The 20,849-nt window shown below is 41.7% G+C and overlaps 1 protein-coding gene across 2 annotated transcripts in view; it reads left to right on the forward strand.

The window, feature by feature from the left end:
- Window positions 1-3,955: 3,955 nt before the first annotated feature.
- The window catches only part of CALU (calumenin), a gene marked incomplete at its 3' end in the record, with an annotated part of 98,429 nt that continues 81,535 nt past the window's right edge, over window positions 3,956-20,849 (forward strand). For both annotated transcript variants that reach the window (XM_053716321.1, XM_053716322.1), the window contains 2 exon segments: window positions 3,956-4,066; window positions 11,029-11,265. In XM_053716321.1, the coding sequence (XP_053572296.1) occupies window positions 11,045-11,265 (221 nt within the window).

The following is a 20,849-nucleotide window of genomic DNA, read 5'->3' on the forward strand; positions in this document are numbered from 1 at the left end:
TGGCCATGCCCAATCCTGTCACGGTAACTTTGAAATTACCGGACTCTTATAAAATCCACCCGACTTTTCATGTGTCACTCATCAAGCCTTGTGATTCATCTACCAGCTCCTCGTCTGATGTCCTTGCCTCTTACGACCTCTCAGATGATCCAGAGTATGAGGTGCAGAGCATAGTTGACTCTCGTATGAGGAATGGACGTCTTGAATATTTGGTTCACTGGCAGGGTTATGATGCCTCTGAAGATTCTTGGGAGCCTGCGACTAATGTCATGGCTCCACGTCTGGTCTCCCTATTCCATCGTCGTAACCCAGATAGACCAGTGCCTTGAAACCTCGCAGTGGTTTCCTTGGGGGGGGGGGGCTCTGTCAGGGTTTGCCTCCTCTGTCCCTTTAAGGATTCATCTTCCACTCTTAACCACTGGTATTTAAGCACCTCCTCTTCCACTCATCATTGCTTGGTTAATTTTTTCGTGTCTGCTAGTAAATTCCTTACTAGCCCAGAAATTCCCTTGCCTACTTGCTGTTCCTTAGCAAGCTAATACCGGAGGTCGAGTTACGTCTCACCAACGAAGTTCCTAATCTCTGCCGCCTGAGCTGCCTGTCACATCTACACACTGTGCGACGCAGCTCCTACCTTGTCTCACACGCATCACACTGTGTATTCGGCTGACGTCATCAGCTATTGCCGACCGCACTAACTTCTCCACGCTGTACTTTGGGCTCAGGTTGTATAAAAGTGAACTGTTACAAGTTATATGCTCATAACCAGATAACGCTAAAGTTTGTTATTAGTGTTCATCGCTGTTATAAGTCAATCTACAATTAGTGGAAAGAGGAGATGTATCCCAGCGCCAACTAAACCTTGTGTGCCTGAGACGGTGGTACCTAGCTACCACCAAGTGTGAACAGAAATGCAAAGGGTATACTCAGGCGCCAGCAATACGGAGGCTAAGGTTAAAATAAGGATTTATTATTATGTTATTACAACTGCATGGATCCACGCTAAAATTTTAAAAACAATGATCTAAAAGTCTAAAAACATTCTATCTCTATAGTGAGGAACAGACTGTTATGGAGTTACCCTATACAGTACAATATGTCCCAGTGGGTTACCAAAGGGACAGATAAAAAACAACAATAAGTACAATTGGAAATTAAAAATAATTATGGAAAAAAGTAAAAAATGTGATTAAAAAATGAATGTTCAATGGATGATGTCCAAGTGAGTTAATAAAAAAATTTCTACTCTTGGTAGTGAGTGTCCGTGTAAAAATATAAAAAAGGAAAATGAAAAATGTGTAAAATGTAAAAAGGAAATCCGAATGTGAAAAATTTAGTCAGTGAAAAAATTATAAGTGCGGTGTCCTGGGAAATTCAAAAAAATCAAAGTCAATATTAAAAACAATCCTGTGAGTGCCTCAAAGTGTTTAAGGAAAAAATCCTATGAGTGTCCAAAGGAAATCCTATAAGTGTTCAAAAGAAATCCAATGGTAGTCTGTTTATTCTGTGCTGTCCAGTGTGAAAGAAGGCTCAGTGTATAAAAATAATCAATACACCAAAAATAGTGCACCAAAAATTAAACAACAGAAAAAACCTGCAAGGAAAGAAACAAGAATTAAAAGTAGTGCACCAAAAATCAATACACATTGTGTCTTGTTTCTTTCCTTGCAGGTTTTTTCTGTTGTTTAATTTTTGGTGCACTATTTTTGGTGTATTGATTATTTTTATACACTGAGCCTTCAATCTACAATTATCAATAGCTGTACCGCTCTCCACGCTACATTTATACATCTTTTGTGCTGTAACTTCTATTTAAGCCTGCTAAACTCTTATCACATACAAAGCAAACATATATATGTGATATAAGTTACTTGGGCAATATTAACACACACAGTTGGTCACTTAGGCGACCCAGTTACCAACTTTGTGTTACATACCCATATATATAAAACTCATTCTAAACTGCTATATTCTAAATTCAGAGGCTAAACACAAAAGTAATCTGACAATATATAACTGCATGACTCACTAGGGATTTATTTACACGTCAGTATATACATACATATAGATATTATTACAGTATAAGTTGTGTATTAGTGTATATATAACTACATATGACTCACTAGTGATTTATTTACCCGTCACTATATACATACATATAGATATTATTAAAGTATAAGTTGTGTATTAGTGAATATATAACTGCATATGACTCACTAGGGATTTATTTACACGTCAGTATATACATACATATAGATATTACAGTATAAGTTATGTATTAGTGAATATATAACTGCATATGACTCACTAGGGATTTATTTATACGTCAGTATATACACACATATAGATATTACAGTATAAGTTATGTATTAGTGAATATATAACTGCATATGACTCACTAGGGATTTATTTACACATCAGTATATACACACATATAGATATTACAGTATAAGTTATGTATTAGTGAATATATAACTGCACATGACTCACTAGGGATTTATTTACACATCAGTATATACACACATATAGATATTATTACAGTATAAGTTGTGTATTAGTGAATATATAACTGCATATGACTCACTAGGGATTTATTTATACGTCAGTATATACATACATATAGATATTATTACAGTATAAGTTGTGTATTAGTGAATATATAACTGCACATGACTCACTAGGGATTTATTTACACATCAGTATATAATACATATAGATATTATTACAGTATAAGTTATGTATTAGTGAATATATAACTGCATATGACTCACTAGGGATTTATTTACACGTCAGTATATAATACATATAGATATTATTACAGTATAAGTTATGTATTAGTGAATATATAACTGCATATGACTCACTAGGGATTTATTTACACGTCAGTATATAATACATATAGATATTATTACAGTATAAGTTATGTATTAGTGAATATATAACTGCACATGACTCACTAGGGATTTATTTATACATCAGTATATACACACATATAGATATTACAGTATAAGTTGTGTATTAGTGAATATATAACTGCATATGACTCACTAGGGATTTATTTATACATCAGTATATACACACATATAGATATTACAGTATAAGTTGTGTATTAGTGAATATATAACTGCACATGACTCACTAGGGATTTATTTATACATCAGTATATACACACATATAGATATTACAGTATAAGTTGTGTATTAGTGAATATATAACTGCACATGACTCACTAGGGATTTATTTATACATCAGTATATAATACATATAGATATTATTACAGTATAAGTTGTGTATATATAACTGCACATGACTCACTAGGGATTTATTTACACATCAGTATATAATACATATAGATATTATTACAGAATAAGTTGTGTATTAGTGAATATATAACTGCACATGACTCACTAGGGATTTATTTACACGTCAGTATATAACACATATAGATATTATTACAGAATAAGTTGTGTATTAGTGAATATATAACTGCATATGACTCACTAGGGATTTATTTACACGTCAGTATATAATACATATAGATATTACAGTATAAGTTATGTATTAGTGAATATATAACTGCACATGACTCACTAGGGATTTATTTACACATCAGTATATAATACATATAGATATTATTACAGAATAAGTTGTGTATTAGTGAATATATAACTGCACATGACTCACTAGGGATTTATTTAAACGTTTTAACACCAATATACAAACCACTATCCGTCAGTAAGTTACAGTAACATAATTCCCGCCATTTCCTGCACGTTCACAAATCTTTCCTGCGCGATCAAGTGGCTTCTTGAACGAGCCATAGAAACTTACGCGCGCCCATGTGGACGTGGCGGTTTTGAACCAACCATATTGTGTCTCCCGCCCTTTGTCAAATAGGCAGCCAATCAGCACACAGCACAGATTATGGGCGGTGCTTGAGGGAGCAGCAAGCGGGCGAGGCTTTGGTGATGTAAACGCAGGAAGCCCCGCCCATTTGTGTTGTACAGCTACTTCCGGTGTATGCGTGTGACCGAGAGATCTGAGATAGGAGCCGCTAGGTAGCGAGGTAACGGGACCGGCTTTTTTTTTTTTAAACAAGAGAAGGTTTAAAACGTGACAGTCTCATAGGTTCGGCTGTTACGGTTATAGTAGTAACGGAACTGGCATTAAAAGCTGAGGCCTGACGGGTTATAGGAGTATCGGGACTGGCTGAGGTCTTATGGGTTATAGGAGTAACGGGACGGTCTGACAAGCTGAGGTCCTAAGGGTTATAGAGTGACGGAACTGGCTGACAAGCTGAGGTCTTATGGGCTATAGGAGTAACGGGACTGGCTGACAACCTGAGGTCTTATGGGTTATAGGAATAACGGGACGGTCTGACAAGCTGAGGTCTTATGGGTTATAGAGTAACGGGACGGGCTGACAAGCTGAGGTCTTATGGGCTATAGGAGTAACGGGACTGGCTGACAAGCTGAGGTCTTATGGGCTATAGGAATAACGGGACTGGCTGACAAGCTGAGGTCTTATGGGTTATAGAGTAACGGGACGGGCTGACAAGCTGAGGTCTTATGGGCTATAGGAGTAACAGGACGGTCTGACAAGCTGAGGTCTTATGGGTTATAGGAATAACGGGACTGGCTGACAAGCTGAGGTCTTATTGGTTATAGAGTAACGGGACGGGCTGACAAGCTGAGGTCTTATGGGCTATAGGAGTAACGGGACTGGCTGACAAGCTGAGGTCTTATGGGTTATAGGAATAACGGGACTGGCTGACAAGCTGAGGTCTTATGGGTTATAGAGTAACGGGACGGGCTGACAAGCTGAGGTCTTATGGGCTATAGGAGTAACGGGACTGGCTGACAAGCTGAGGTCTTATGGGCTATAGGAGTAACAGGACGGTCTGACAAGCTGAGGTCTTATGGGTTATAGAGTAACGGGACGGGCTGACAAGCTGAGGTCTTATGGGCTATAGGAGTAACGGGACTGGCTGACAAGCTGAGGTCTTATGGGTTATAGGAATAACGGGACGGTCTGACAAGCTGAGGTCTTATGGGTTATAGAGTAACGGGACGGGCTGACAAGCTGAGGTCTTATGGGCTATAGGAGTAACGGGACTGGCTGACAAGCTGAGGTCTTATGGGCTATAGGAGTAACGGGACTGGCTGACAAGCTGAGATCCTATGGGTTATAGAGTAACGGGACTGGCTGACAAGCTGAGGTCCTATGGGTTATAGAGTAACGGGACTGGCTGACAAGCTGAGGTCTTATGGGCTATAGGAGTAACAGGACTGGCTGACAAGCTGAGGTCTTATGGGCTATAGGAGTAACGGGACTGGCTGACAAGCTGAGGTCTTATGGGCTATAGGAGTAACGGGACTGGCTGACAAGCTGAGGTCTTATGGCCTATAGGAGTAACGGGACTGGCTGACAAGCTGAGGTCTTATTGGCTATAAGAGTAACGGGACTGGCTGACAAGCTGAGGTCTTATGGGTTATAGAGTAACGGGACGGGCTGACAAGCTGAGGTCTGTGTTATGGGAGTAACAGGACTGGCTGACAAGCTGAGGTATGACGGGTTATAGGAGTAACAGGACTGACTGACAAGCTGAGGTATGACGGGTTATAGGAGTAACAGGACTGGCTGACAAGCTGAGGTATGACGGGTTATAGGAGTAACAGGACTGGCTGACAAGCTGAGGTCTTATGGGTTATAGAGTAACGGGACGGGCTGACAAGCTGAGGTCTGTGTTATGAGAGTAACAGGACTGGCTGACAAGCTGAGGTATGACGGGTTATAGGAGTAACAGGACTGGCTGACAAGCTGAGGTATGACGGGTTATAGGAGTAACAGGACTGGTTGACAAGCTGAGGTCTGTGTTATGCGAGTAACAGGACTGGCTGACAAGCTGCGGTCTGTGTTATGCGAGTAACAGGACTGGCTGACAAGCTGAGGTCTGTGTTATGGGAGTAACAGGACGGGCTGATAAGCTGAGGTCTCTGTTATGGGAGTAACAGGACTGGCTGACAAGCTGAGGTCTGTGTTATGGGAGTAACAGGACTGGCTGACAAGCTGAGGTCTGATGGGCTATAGCAGTAACAGGACTGGCTGACAAGCTTATGTCTGACAGGTTATAGGAGTAAAGGGACGGGGTGACAAACTGAGATATGATGGGTCATAGGAGTAACGGGACTGGCTGCAAACTGAGGTCTGATGGGTTATAGGAGTAACAGGACTGGCTGACAAGCTTAGGTCTGATGGGTTATAGGAGTAACGGGACTGGTTGACAAACTGATGTCTTATGGGAGTAACATGACTGGCTGAGGTCTGATGTGTTATGGGAGTAGCAGGACTTGCTGACAATCTGAGGTCTTATGGGGTTATAGGAGTAACAGGACAGGCTGACAAGCTGAGGTCTTATGGGGTTATAGGAGTAACAGGACTGGCTGACAAGCTCAGGTCTTATGGGGTTATAGGAGTAACGGGACTGGCTGACAAGCTGAGGTCTTATGGGGTTATAGGAGTAACAGGACGGGCTGACAAGCTGAGGTCTGACGGGTTATAGGAGTAACGGGACTGGCTGACAAGCTGAGGTCTGACGGGTTATAGGAGATAGGTGGGGATGTATAGGTGTACTTTTGTATTGCTGGTAGGGGGGATGTATAGGTGTATGTATTGCTGTTAGTGGGGATGTATAGGTGTATGTATTGCTGGTAGGGGGGATGTATAGGTGTATGTATTGCTGGTAGGGGGGATGTATAGGTGTATGTATTGCTGGTAGGGGGGATGTATAGGTGTATGTTTGTATTGCTGGTAGGGGGGATGTATAGGTGTATGTATTGCTGGTAGGGGGGATGTATAGGTGTATGCATTGCTGTTAGTGGGGATGTATAGTTGTTTGTATTGCTGGTAGGGGGGATGTATAGGTGTATGCATTGCTGGTAGGGGGGATGTATAGGTGTATGTATTGCTGTTAGTGGGGATGTATAGGTGTATGTATTGCTGTTAGTGGGGATGCATAGGTGTATGTATTGCTGTTAGTGGGGATGCATAGGTGTATGTATTGCTGTTAGTGGGGATGTATAGGTGTATGTATTGCTGTTAGTGGGGATGTATAGGTGTATGTATTGCTGTTAGTGGGGATGTATAGGTGTATGTATTGCTGTTAGTGGGGATGTATAGGTGTATGTATTGCTGTTAGTGGGGATGTATAGGTGTATGTATTGCTGTTAGTGGGGATGTATAGGTGTATGTGTTGCTGTTAGTGGGGATGTATAGGTGTATGTATTGCTGTTAGTGGGGATGTATGGGTGTATGTATTGCTGTTAGTGGGGATGTATAGGTGTATGTATTGCTGTTAGTGGGGATGTATAGGTGTATGTATTGCTGTTAGTGGGGATGTATAGGTGTATGTATTGCTGTTAGTGGGGATGTATAGGTGTATGTATTGCTGTTAGTGGGGATGTATAGGTGTATGTATTGCTGTTAGTGGGGATGTATAGGTGTATGTATTGCTGTTAGTGGGGATGTATAGGTGTATGTATTGCTGTCAGTGGGGATGCATAGGTGTATGTATTGCTGGTATGGGGGGATGCATAGGTGTATGTATTGCTGGTATGGGGGGATGCATAGGTGTATGTATTGCTGGTAGGGGGGATGTATAGGTGTATGCATTGCTGGTAGGGGGGATGTATAGGTGTACTTTTGTATTGCTGGTAGGGGGGATGTATAGGTGTACTTTTGTATTGCTGTTAGGGGGGATGTATAGGTGTATGTATTGCTGTTAGTGGGGATGTATAGGTGTATGTTTTGCTGTTAGTGGGGATGTATAGGTGTATGTATTGCTGTTAGTGGAGTTGTATAGGTGTATGTATTGCTGTTAGTGGAGATGTATAGGTGTATGTATTGCTTTTAGTGGGGATGTATAGGTGTATGTTTGTATTGCTGTTAGTGGGAATGTATAGGTGTATGTTTGTATTGCTGTTAGTGGGAATGTATAGGTGTATGTTTGTATTGCTGTTAGTGGGAATGTATAGGTGTATGTTTGTATTGCTGTTAGTGGGAATGTATAGGTGTATGTTTGTATTGCTGTTAGTGGGAATGTATAGGTGTATGTTTGTATTGCTGTTAGTGGGAATGTATAGGTGTATGTTTGTATTGCTGTTAGTGGGGATGTATAGGTGTATGTTTGTATTGATGTTAGTGGGGATGTATAGGTGTATGTATTGCTGTTAGTGGAGTTGTATAGGTGTATGTATTGCTGTTAGTGGAGATGTATAGGTGTATGTATTGCTTTTAGTGGGGATGTATAGGTGTATGTTTGTATTGCTGTTAGTGGGAATGTATAGGTGTATGTTTGTATTGCTGTTAGTGGGAATGTATAGGTGTATGTTTGTATTGCTGTTAGTGGGAATGTATAGGTGTATGTTTGTATTGCTGTTAGTGGGGATGTATAGGTGTATGTTTGTATTGATGTTAGTGGGGATGTATAGGTGTATGTTTGTATTGATGTTAGTGGGGATGTATAGGTGTATGTTTGTATTGATGTTAGTGGGGATGTATAGGTGTATGTTTGTATTGCTGTTAGTGGGGATGCATAGGTGTATGTTTGTATTGCTGTTAGTGGGGATGTATAGGTGTATGTTTGTATTGCAGTGAGGGGGTGTATATTTGTATTGCAGTGAGGGGGTGTATAGGTATATGTGTGTATTGCAGTGAGGGGGTGTATAGGTATATATTTGTATTGCAGTGAGGGGGTGTATATTTGTATGGCAGTGAGGAGGTGTATAGGTATATGTGTGTATTGCAGTGAGGGGGTGTATATTTGTATTGCAGTGAGGGGGTTTATATTTGTATTGCAGTGAGGGGGTGTATATTTGTATTGCAGTGAGGGGGTGTATATTTGTATTGCAGTGAGGGGGTGTATATTTGTATTGCAGTGAGGAGGTGTATATTTGTATTGCAGTGAGGGGGTGTATAGATATGTGTGTATTGCAGTGAGGGGTGTATAGGTATATATTTGTATTGCAGTGAGGGGGTGTATATTTGTATTGCAGTGAGGGGGTGTATATTTGTATTGCAGTGAGGGGGTGCATATTTGTATTGCAGTGAGGAGGTGTATAGGTATGTGTGTATTGCAGTGAGGGGGTGTATAGGTATATATTTGTATTGCAGTGAGGGGGTGTATAGGTGTATATTTGTATTGCAGTGAGGGGGTGTATATTTGTATTGCAGTGAGGGGGTGTATAGGTGTATATTTGTATTGCAGTGAGGGGGTGTATATTTGTATTGCAGTGAGGGGGTGTATATTTGTATTGCAGTGAGGGGGTGTATAGGTATATGTGTGTATTGCAGTGAGGGGGTGTATAGGTATATATTTGTATTGCAGTGAGGAGGTGTATATTTAAAGGGGAAAGATAGTGGCTTGAGCGCCAATAAATGGTACCTGTTAGCCTTGGTATAGTGACCCCTAGCAGTCACCAGTGTAAATAGATAAAAAAAAAAAAGGTGTATGTTACCAAGCGCCTGACCTATGGAGGCAAAGGTATTTCTAGCAATAACATTTATTCAAACATATAAAAATATATGTTAATAATCATGGATTCATGCATAAAAACTAAACATTTTAAAAACAATGCGAGAAATGTGAAAATACAATAAAGTCTTCAATGACAATCTTAATATAAAACTTTTATTATTATATTCCTTAGGATATCAGTCCTCGACACAAGATCTTTCACTTGGTTGGGTGAATATTAGTGTCCAATGTAGTGACTCCAATAGTAGTGGCCTCTGATTCAAATAAGTGATAAACAAGTGAAAAAAATAAGTGATATAAATATATCTCACACTGTCCAAAAAATGTTGTCCTTAAAGTGATGGGTGCAGAAAACCAAAAATACTAAAAATAAAAAGATAGGAGTTATCCTGTTTAAAAAAGTTGTGACCAAACGTGAACTTGAATATATTTCTTAAGTAGCTCCTTAAAGGATTACTTTCTGTTATAATTTTTAAGCTAAACAACTAACATATTAAAGTTAATAAACATTAATTAAAACCTACTGACCTATATTTTCTCCAAAACGAAGTTTCATAACGTTCTAAAAGTTATATCTTTTATTCGCCGATGATGTCACGTTATCCTGCCCACTATTTTCAGCACTGAGTGTTCAAAATGCTTAAACCAATAACTTTGTGTTTAAAGCGCCATTTTGAAACCTAGGTATTGTAAACGGATTGGTACAGAGCAAAGGATACCCACGGAGTGGGTTTGGAAAACAATTAAATTTGCAGACAAGATTTCTGCTATACGGTAGAGATATGTTAATGAAATGCTATTGATAAAAAGCATATTTGGGGTAGTTAGTTAGTAACACGCATAGAAAATATTTACTTACAGTGGCCTTTTAAGTGAGTGCATAAGTGTCCTATTTAGAATGACATGATGTGTTCCCACAAATGAATTTCAAAGTGACCTTTTAAAATGAAGGTGGTGTGAAAACATTCCAAATGTCAAATATCGATTATCATCCTGTGGAAGAAAGATATAATGGTGTAGATCGTTTTGGGTAGATTAAAACAATGAAATAAGGCTTACCAGTGCTTAGGTCTACGCGTTTCGGCCCGTAATAGGCCTTTATCAATACTCCTCCGCATAATTGTAATGCAGTGAGGGGGTGTATATTTGTAATGCAGTGAGGGGGGTGTATAGGTGGTGTATATTTGTAATGCAGTGAGGGGGTGTATATTTGTAATGCAGTGAGGGGGTGTATATTTGTAATGCAGTGAGAGGTGTATAGGTGGTGTATATTTGTAATGCAGTGAGGGGGGTGTATAGGTGGTGTATATTTGTAATGCAGTGCGTGGGGTGTATAGGTGTAATATGACATCAATCGTTAAATGTGTTTTTTTGTGTCGTGTGGTTTGTCCGTCCCTCTGCGCATTACACAATAAGCCATTCAGATAAGTATATAGTTATGTGGATTTGTGTTGGTGATGTAGAGATGTGACACAAACCTTCCTGTTTCCCAGGTCACTAGAATACAAGATGGACATGCATTGGCTCATATTGTGCCTGAGCCTTTGGGCTACTTGTGCGTTGACCAAACCCACGGAGAAGAAAGATCGCGTACACCACGACCCTCAGCTCAGTGACAAGGCGCACAATGATGCCCAGAACTTTGATTATGACCATGATGCTTTTCTGGGAGCTGAAGAGGCAAAATCTTTTGACCAGCTGACTCCAGAGGAGAGCAAGGAAAGACTAGGGTATGAGTGACCTGCATACATCATATTACACTGTCTCTTCTCTGTATAGACATGTAATACCTTTATCCACTAATTACATTTTATCCACTAATCACAGGTAGAGTAGTTGGTATATTAGCTGCGCTTCTGTAAATACAAGAGGAGATCTGCAGAAAGCATACAGCAACAAGGAGATAGAGCTATATTCTCTTATACAGATAGCAGGAGAGATATATACTCATCATACAAAAGAGCAGCAGGGATTTATATGCTCTTTCAAACCAAACAGCAGCAGGTAGATATACATATATATTAGTTGCATATTTAGATTTTGTGCTGTCCTAGGCACTTCCCTAAACACAATACTAAGTGCTGATAGCCACACAAAAATAAATAAATAAAAATAAAGTGTGAAGTTTGGATTGGCCATATTAGTCCAGTAGATAAGATGCTCAAATAACAGTATTGCAGTATGCAGTGATACCTTTTCTCTTGTTAGGTGTATCCAGTCCACGGATCATCCATTACTTGTGGGATATTCTCCTTCTCAACAGGAAGTTGCAAGAGGATCACCCACAGCAGAGCTGCTATATAGCTCCTCCCCTAACTGCCATATCCAGTCATTTTCTTGCAAGCTCTCAACATAGCTGGAGGTAGTTATAGGAAAGTGGTAAAATATAGTTAGTTTTTTCTTCAATCAAAAGTTTGTTTTTAAATGGTACCGGAGTGTACTATTTTATCTCAGGCAGCATTTAGAAGAAGAATCTGCCTGCGTTTTTCTATGATCTTAGCAGAAGTAAGTAAGATCCACTGCCGTTCTCACATATGTCTGAGGAGTGAGGTAACTTCAGAGGGAGAATGGCGTGCAGGGTATCCTGCAATAAGGTATGTGCAGTTAAGTTTTTCTAGGGATGGAATTTGCTAGAAAATGCTGCTGATACCGGATTAATGTATGTTAAAGCCTAAATACAGTGATTTCTCTTGTTAAGTGTGTTCAGTCCACGGGTCATCCATTACTTATGGGACATATTCTCCTTCCCAACAGGAAGCTGCAAGAGGATCACCCAAGCAGAGCTGCTACACAGCTCCTCCCCTCACATGTCATATCCAGTCATTCTCTTGCAACCCTCAACAAAGGAGGTCGCGAGAGGAGTTAGAGTTTTTACTTAATTATTCTTCAATCAAAAGTTTATTTTAAATGGCACCGGAGTGTGCTATTTTTTTCTATCTCAGGCAGTATTTGGAAGAAGAATCTGCCTGCGTTTTCTATGATCTTAGCAGGCGTAACTAAGATCCACTGGCTGTTCTCGACATTCTGAGGAGTGGGGTAACTTCAGAAAATGGGAATAGCATGCGGGGTCCCCCGCAAATGAGTTATGTGCAGTACAATATTTTCTGGGAATGGAATTGACTAAGAAAACACTGCTGTTACCCATATGATGTAAGTACAGCCTTAAATGCAGTAGTAGCGACTGGTATCAGGCTGATAAATGTATGCGCAGTCGAGTTATTTTCTAGGGACTAGAATTTGACTGAGAAAATACTGTTAATACTGAAATAATGTTTAAGCCTTATCTGCAGTGGAAGCGACTGGTAGCAGGCTTAGTGATAACTTTGCATGACATTAAAAAAAGTTTGTTTTTAAAACGTTTACTGGCATGTTATTCGTTTTGTGAGGTACTTTGGTGATAAATCTTTTTGGGCATGATTTTTTTTTCACATGGCTAACGTATTTTTCTGCATAGAAACAGTTATGTCAGGTCTCCCACTGTTGTAATATGAGTGGGAGGGGCCTTTTTTTAGCGCCTTGTTGCGCAGTTAAAATTCTAGCACAGTCTTCCTGCTTCTTCCTCCTTGATCCAGGACGTCTCTAGAGAGCTCAGGGGTCTTCAAAATTCGTTTTTGAGGGAGGTAATCAGTCACAGCAGACCTGTGACAGTGTGTTTGACTGTGATAAAAGCGTTAAATCTAAATTTGATATCCGTTTTTGGGTATTGAGGGGTTAATCATCCTTTTGCTAATGGGTGCAATCCTCTGCTAATTAATACGTTTACCGTTAAGAATTGTTGACTATAACTGAATTAGTTCTTTGTTTTTAAAAGCGCTGCAGCATTTTTTATATTGCTTGTAAACTTATTGAAAGTAATTTCCAAGCTTGCTAGCTTCATTGCTAGTCTGTTTAAACATGCCTGATACAGAGGAATCTGCTTGTTCATTATGTTCAAAAGCCGATGTGGAGCCCAATAGAAATATGTGTACTAATTGTATTGATATTACTTTAAATAAAAGTCAATCTGTACCGATAAAGAAATTATCACCAGACAACGAGGGGGAAGTTATGCCGTCTAACTCTCCTCACGTGTCAGTACCTTCGTCTCCCGCTCGGGAGGTGCGTGAGATTGAGGCGCCAAGTACATCAAGGCCCTTACAAATCACTTTACATGATATGGCTAATGTTATGAAAGAAGTATTATACAATATGCCCGAGTTAAGAGGCAAGCGCGACAGCTCTGGGTTAAGGACAGAGCGCGCCGATGACACGAGAGCCATGTCTGATACTGCGTCACAATTTGCAGAACATGAGGACGGAGAGCTTCATTCTGTGGGTGACGGTTCTGATTCGGGGAGACCGGATTCAGAAATTTTAAATTTAAGCTTGAGAACCTCCGCATGTTGCTAGGGGAGGTGTTAGCGGCTCTGAATGATTATGACACGGTGGCAATCCCAGAGAAATTATGTAGGCTGGATAAATACTATGCGGTACCGGTGTGTACTGACGTTTTTCCTATACCAAAAAGGCTTACAGAGATTATTAGCAAGGAGTGGGATAGAATGTTCCCTATAGACGCCACCACACGAGACTTATGGCAGACGGTCCCTAAGGTGGAGGGAGCAGTTTCTACTTTAGCCAAGCGTACCACTATCCCGGTGGAGGATAGCTGTGCTTTCTCAGATCCAATGGATAAAAAATTTGAGGGTTACCTTAAGAAAATGTTTGTTCAACAAGGTTTTATATTACAGCCTCTTGCATGCATTGCGCCTGTCACTGCTGCAGCGGCATTCTGGTTTGAGTCTCTGGAAGAGGCGATTAGCACCGCACCATTGGATGAATCTTTGAGCAAGATTAGAACCCTTAAGCTGGCTAATGCGTTTGTTTCGGATGCCGTAGTGCATTTAACCAAACTTACGGCTAAGAATTCCGGATTCGCCATACAGGCGCGCAGAGCGCTATGGCTCAAATCCTGGTCAGCAGATGTAACTTCTAAGTCTAACATTCCTTTCAAAGGGCAGACCTTATTCGGGCCCGGCTTGAAGGAAATTATTGCTGACATTACTGGAGGTAAGGGCCACACCCTTCCTCAGGACTGGGCCAAATCAAAGGCCAAACAGTCTAATTTTCGTGCCTTTCGTAATTTCAAGGCAGGAGCAGCATCAACTTCCTCCGCTCCAAAACAGGAAGGAACTACTGCTCGTTACAGACAGGGTTGGAAAGGCAACCAGTCATGGAACAAGGGCAAGCAGGCCAGAAAGCATACTTCCGCCTCTACGACAGCATGAAGACAGGGCCCCCTTTCCGGAGACGGATCTAGTGGGGGGCAGACTTTCTCTCTTTGCCCAGGCTTGGGCAAGAGATGTACAGGATCCCTGGACGTTGGAGATTATATCTCAGGGATACCTTCTGGATTTCAAAACTTCTCCTCCACAAGGGAGGTTTCATCTGTCAAGGTTATCAACAAACCTAGTAAAGAAAGAGGCATTTCTACAATGTGTACAAGACCTCTTAGTGATGGGAGTGATCCACCCAGTTCCGCGATCGGAACAAGGGCAAGGGTTTTACTCAAATCTGTTTGTGGTTCCCAAAAAAGAGGGAACCTTCAGACCAATCTTAGACTTAAAAATCTTTAAACAAATTCCTAAGGGTTCCGTCGTTCAAGATGGAAACCATTCGGACCATCCTACCCATGATCCAAGAAGGTCAATATATGACCACAGTGGACTTAAAGGATGCCTACCTTCACATACCGATTCACAAACATCATTATCGGTACCTAAGATTTGCCTTTCTAGACAGGCATTACCAGTTTGTAGCTCTTCCCTTCGGGTTAGCTACGGCCCCGAGAATTTTTACAAAGGTTCTGGGCTCACTTCTGGGGGTACTAAGGCCACGAGGCATAGCGGTGGCTCCGTACCTAGACGACATTCTGATACAAGCGTCAAGTTTTCAAAATGCAAAGTCTCATGCAGAGATAGTTCTAGCATTTCTGAGGTCGCATGGGTGGAAAGTGAACGTGGAGAAGAGTTCTCTGTTACTACTCACAAGGGTTCCTTTTCTAGGGATTCTTATAGATTCTGTAGAGATGAAGATTTACTTGACGGAGTCCAGGTTATCAAAGATTCTCAATGCTTGCCGTGTCCTTCACTCCATTCCAAGCCCATCAGTAGCTCAGTGCATGGAAGTAATCTGCTTAATGGTCGCGGCAATGGACATAGTGCCATTTGCGCGCCTGCATCTCAGGCCGCTGCAACTATGCATGCTAAGTTAGTGGAACGGGGATTACTCGGATCTGTCCCCTTTGCTAAATCTGGACCAGGAGACCAGAGATTCTCTTCTCTGGTGGTTGTCACGGGTTCATCTGTCCGAAGGAATGACCTTTCGCAGGCCAGATTGGACGATTGTAACAACAGATGGCAGCCTACTAGGCTGGGGCGCAGTCTGGAACTCCCTAAAGGCTCAGGGATCGTGGACTCAGGAGGAGAAACTACTCCCAATAAACATTTTAGAATTAAGAGCAATATTCAATGCTCTTCTAGCTTGGCCTCAGTTAGCAACACTGAGGTTCATAAGATTTCAGTCGGACAACATCACGACTGTGGCTTACATCAATCATCAAGGGGAAACCAGGAGTTCCCTAGCGATGGTGGAAGTCTCGAAGATAATTCGCTGGGCAGAGTCTCACTCTTGCCACTTGTCAGCGATCTACATCCCAGGCGTGGAGAACTGGGAGGCGGATTTTCTAAGTCCCCAGACTTTTCATCCGGGGGAGTGGGAACTTAACCCGGAGGTATTTGCTCAACTGATTCGTCGTTGGGGCAAACCGGACCTGGATCTCATGGCATCTCGCCAGAACGCCAAGCTTCCTTGTTACGGATCCAGGGACCCGGGAGCGGTGCTGGTGGATGCACTAGCAGCCCCTTGGGTTTTCAACATAGCTTATGTGTTTCCACCTTTTCCGTTGCTACCTCGACTGATTGCCAGGATCAAACAGGAGAGAGCATCGGTGATTCTGATAGCGCCTGCGTGGCCACGCAGGACCTGGTATGCAGACCTAGTGGACATGTCGTCCTGTCCACCATGGTCTCTACCCCTGAGGCAGGACCTTCTAATTCAGGGTCCTTTCAACCATCCAAACCTAATTTCTCTGAGGCTGACTGCTTGGAAATTGAACGCTTGATTCTATCAAAGCGTGGGTTTTCGGATTCGGTTATTGATACATTAATACAGGCTCGGATACCTGTTACCAGAAAAATTTACCATAAGATATGGCGTAAATATTTATATTGGTGTGAATCCAAGAGTTACTCATGGAGTAAGGTTAGGATTCCTAGGATATTGGCTTTTCTACAAGAGGGTTTAGAAAAGGGTTTATCCGCTAGTTCGCTAAAGGGACAGATTTCTGCTCTGTCTATTCTTTTACACAAACGTCTGGCAGACAATCCAGACGTCCAGGCTTTTTGTCAGGCTTTGGCTAGGATTAAGCCTGTGTTTAAAGCTGTTGCTCCTCCGTGGAGCTTAAACTTGGTTCTTAAAGTTCTTCAGGGTGTTCCGTTTGAACCCCTTCATTCCATTGATATTAAACTTTTATCTTGGAAAGTTCTGTTTTTGATGGCTATTTCCTCGGCTCGAAGAGTCTCTGAGTTATCTGCCTTACATTGTGATTCTCCTTATCTGATCTTTCATTCAGACAAGGTAGTCCTGCGTACTAAACCTGGGTTTTTACCTAAGGTTGTTTCTAACAGGAATATCAATCAAGAGATTGTTGTTCCATCATTATGTCCTAATCCTTCTTCAAAGAAGGAACGTCTTTTGCATAATCTAGACGTGGTCCGTGCCCTGAAGTTCTACTTACAGGCAACTAAAGATTTTCGGCAAACTTCTTCTCTGTTTGTCGTCTACTCTGGACAGAGGAGAGGTCAAAAGGCTTCGGTTACCTCTCTCTCTTTTTGGCTTCGTAGCATAATACGTTTAGCCTATGAGACTGCTGGACAGCAGCCTCCTGAACGAATTACAGCTCATTCCACTAGAGCTGTGGCTTCCACTTGGGCCTTTAAGAATGAGGCCTCAGTTGAACAGATTTGCAAGGCTGCAACTTGGTCTTCACTTCATACTTTTTCCAAATTTTACAAATTTGACACTTTTGCTTCTTCGGAAGCTGTTTTTGGGAGAAAGGTTCTACAGGCAGTGGTTCCTTCTGTTTAAAGTTCCTGCCTTGTCCCTCCCATCATCCGTGTACTTTAGCTTTGGTTTTGGTATCCCATAAGTAATGGATGACCCGTGGACTGAACACGCTTAACAAGAGAAAACATAATTTATGCTTACCTGATAAATTTATTTCTCTTGTAGTGTGTTCAGTCCACGGCCCGCCCTGTCTTTTTTGAGGCAGGTTCTAAATTTTAAATTATAACTCCAGTCACCACTGCACCCTATAGTTTCTCCTTTCTCGTCTTGTTTCGGTCGAATGACTGGATATGACATGTGAGGGGAGGAGCTGTGTAGCAGCTCTGCTTGGGTGATCCTCTTGCAGCTTCCTGTTGGGAAGGAGAATATGTCCCATAAGTAATGGATGACCCGTGGACTGAACACACTACAAGAGAAATAAATTTATCAGGTAAGCATAAATTATGTTTTAATAGCGACAAGTATCAGGCTTGCTATCAGAGGTATATACTCTAATGTGCAATATAAAACGTTTGCTGGCATGTTTAATCGTTTTTATATATGCTTTGGTGATAACTTATTGGGGCCTAGTTTTTTCCACATGGCTGACTTTATTTTTGCCTAGAAACAGTTTCCCGGGGCTTTCCACTGTTATAGTATAAAAGTTACAGTTGGTGCAGTTAAAATTACAAACTGTGACATTCAGCTTCCCTCAGCAGTCCCCTGCATGCTATAGGACATCTCTGAAGGGCTCAAAAGGCTTCAAAAGTTGGTGCTGTGGCAGTTATGACTGTTTAAAAAACATATTTTTCGTTTTGTTAATCTGTTTTTTGTATTAAGGGGTTAATCATCCATTTGCAAGTGGGTGCAATGCTCTGCTAACTTGTTACATACTCTGTAAAAATTTCGTTAGTTTAACTGCCTTTTTTCACTGTTATTTAAAATTTTGGCAAAATTTGTTTCTCTTAAAGGCACAGTAACGTGTTTTTTTTTTTTTATATTGCTTGTTAACTTGATTTAAAGTGTTTTCCAAGCTTGCTAGTCTCATTGCTAGTCTGTATAAACATGTCTGACATAGAGGAAACTCCTTGTTTGCTTGGAGAGGTTTTAGCTGCTCTGAATGACTGTGACACAATTGCAGTGCCAGAGAAATTGTGTAGACTGGATAAATACTACGCGGTGCCGGTGTGTACTGCCGTTTTTCCAATACCTAAAGGGCTTACAGAAATCATTAGCACGGAGTGGGATAGACCGGGTGTGCCTTTTTCCCCACCTCCCTATATTTAGAAAAATGTTTCCAATAGACACCACTACACGGGACTTATGGCAGACGGTCCCTAAGGTGGAGGGAGCAGTTTCTACTTTAGCAAAGCGTACTACAATCCCGGTTGAGGACAGTTGTGCTTTTTCAGATCCAATGGATAAAAAATTGGAGGGTTACCTTAAGAAAATGTTTATTCAACAAGGTTTTATCCTGCAGCCCCTTGCATGCATTGCTCCTGTCACTGCTGCTGCGGCGTTCTGGTTTGAGTCTCTGGAAGAGGCCTTTCAGACAGCTACTCCATTGACTGAAATACTTGACAAGCTTAGAACACTTAAGCTAGCTAATTCTTTTGTTTCTGATGCCATTGTTCATTTGACTAAACTAACGGCTAAGAATTCTGGATTTGCCATCCAGGCGCGTAGGGCGCTATCGCTTAAATCTTGGTCAGCTGACGTGACTTAAAAGTCTAAATTACTTAACATTCCCTTCAAGGGGCAGACCCTATTCGGGCCTGGTTTGAGGGAAATTATTTCTGACATTACTGGAGGTAAGGGTCATACCCTTCCTCAGGACAGTGCCAAATCAAGGGCCAAACAGTCTAATTTTTGTGCCTTTCGAAACTTCAAGGCAGGTGCAGCATCAACTTCCTCTGCTACAAAACAAGAGGGAACTTTTGTGCAATTCAAGCCGGCCTGGAAATCTAACCAGGCCTGGAGCAAAGGCAAGCAGGCCAGAAAGCCTGCTGCTGCCTCTAAGACAGCATGAAGGAACGGCCCCCTATCCGGCAACGGATCTAGTAGGGGGAAGACTTTCTCTCTTCGCCCAGGCGTGGGCAAGAGATGTTCAGGATCCCTGGGCGTTGGAGATCATATCTCAGTGATATCTTCTGGACTTCAAAGCTTCCCCCCCACAAGGGAGATTTCACCTTTCGAGATTATCTGTAAACCAGATAAAGAAAGAGGCATTCTTACGCTGTGTGCAAGTCCTCCTAATAATGGGAGTGATCCATCCAGTTCCACAGATGGAACAAGGATAGGGATTTTATTCAAATCTGTTTGTGGTTCCCAAAAAAGAGGGAACCTTCAGACCAATTTTGGATCTAAAGATCTTAAACAAATTCCTCAGAGTTCCATCGTTCAAAATGGAAACTATTCGGACAATCCTACCTATGATCCAGGAGGGTCAGTACATGACCACAGTGGATTTGAAGGATGCTTACCTTCACATACCGATTCACAAAGATCATCGTCGGTTCCTAAGGTTTGCCTTTCTAGACAGGCATTACCAGTTTGAGGCTCTTCCCTTCGGGTTAGCTACAGCCCCAAGAATTTTTACAAAGGTTCTGGGGTCTCTTCTGGCGGTCCTAAGACCACGGGGCATAGCAGTGGCCCCTTATCTAGACGACATCCTGATACAGGCGTCAAACTTCCAAATTGCCAAATCTCATACGGACATAGTGTTCGCATTTCTGAGGTCGCATGGGTGGAAAGTGAACGAGGGAAAGAGTTCTCTATCACCCCTCACAAGGGTTTCCTTCCTAGGAACTCTGATAGATTCTGTAGAAATGAAAATTTACCTGACGGAGTCCAGGTTATCAAAGCTTCTAAATTCCTGCCGTGTTCTTCACTACATTCCGTGCCCTTCGGTGGCTCAGTGCATGGAAGTGATCGGCTTAATGGTAGCGGCGATGGACATAGTGCCATTTGCGCGCCTACATCTCAGACCGCTTCAATTATGCATGCTCAGTCAGTGGAATGGGGATTACATAGATTTGTCCCCTCTGCTAAATCTGGATCAAGAGACCAGAGATTATCTTCTCTGGTGGCTATCTCGGGTCCATCTGTCCAAAGGTATGACCTTTCGCAGGCCAGATTGGACAATTGTAACAGATGCCAGCCTTCTAGG

Source organism: Bombina bombina, chromosome 6 (assembly GCF_027579735.1).
Source record: "Bombina bombina isolate aBomBom1 chromosome 6, aBomBom1.pri, whole genome shotgun sequence".
Taxonomy (NCBI): domain Eukaryota; kingdom Metazoa; phylum Chordata; class Amphibia; order Anura; family Bombinatoridae; genus Bombina; species Bombina bombina.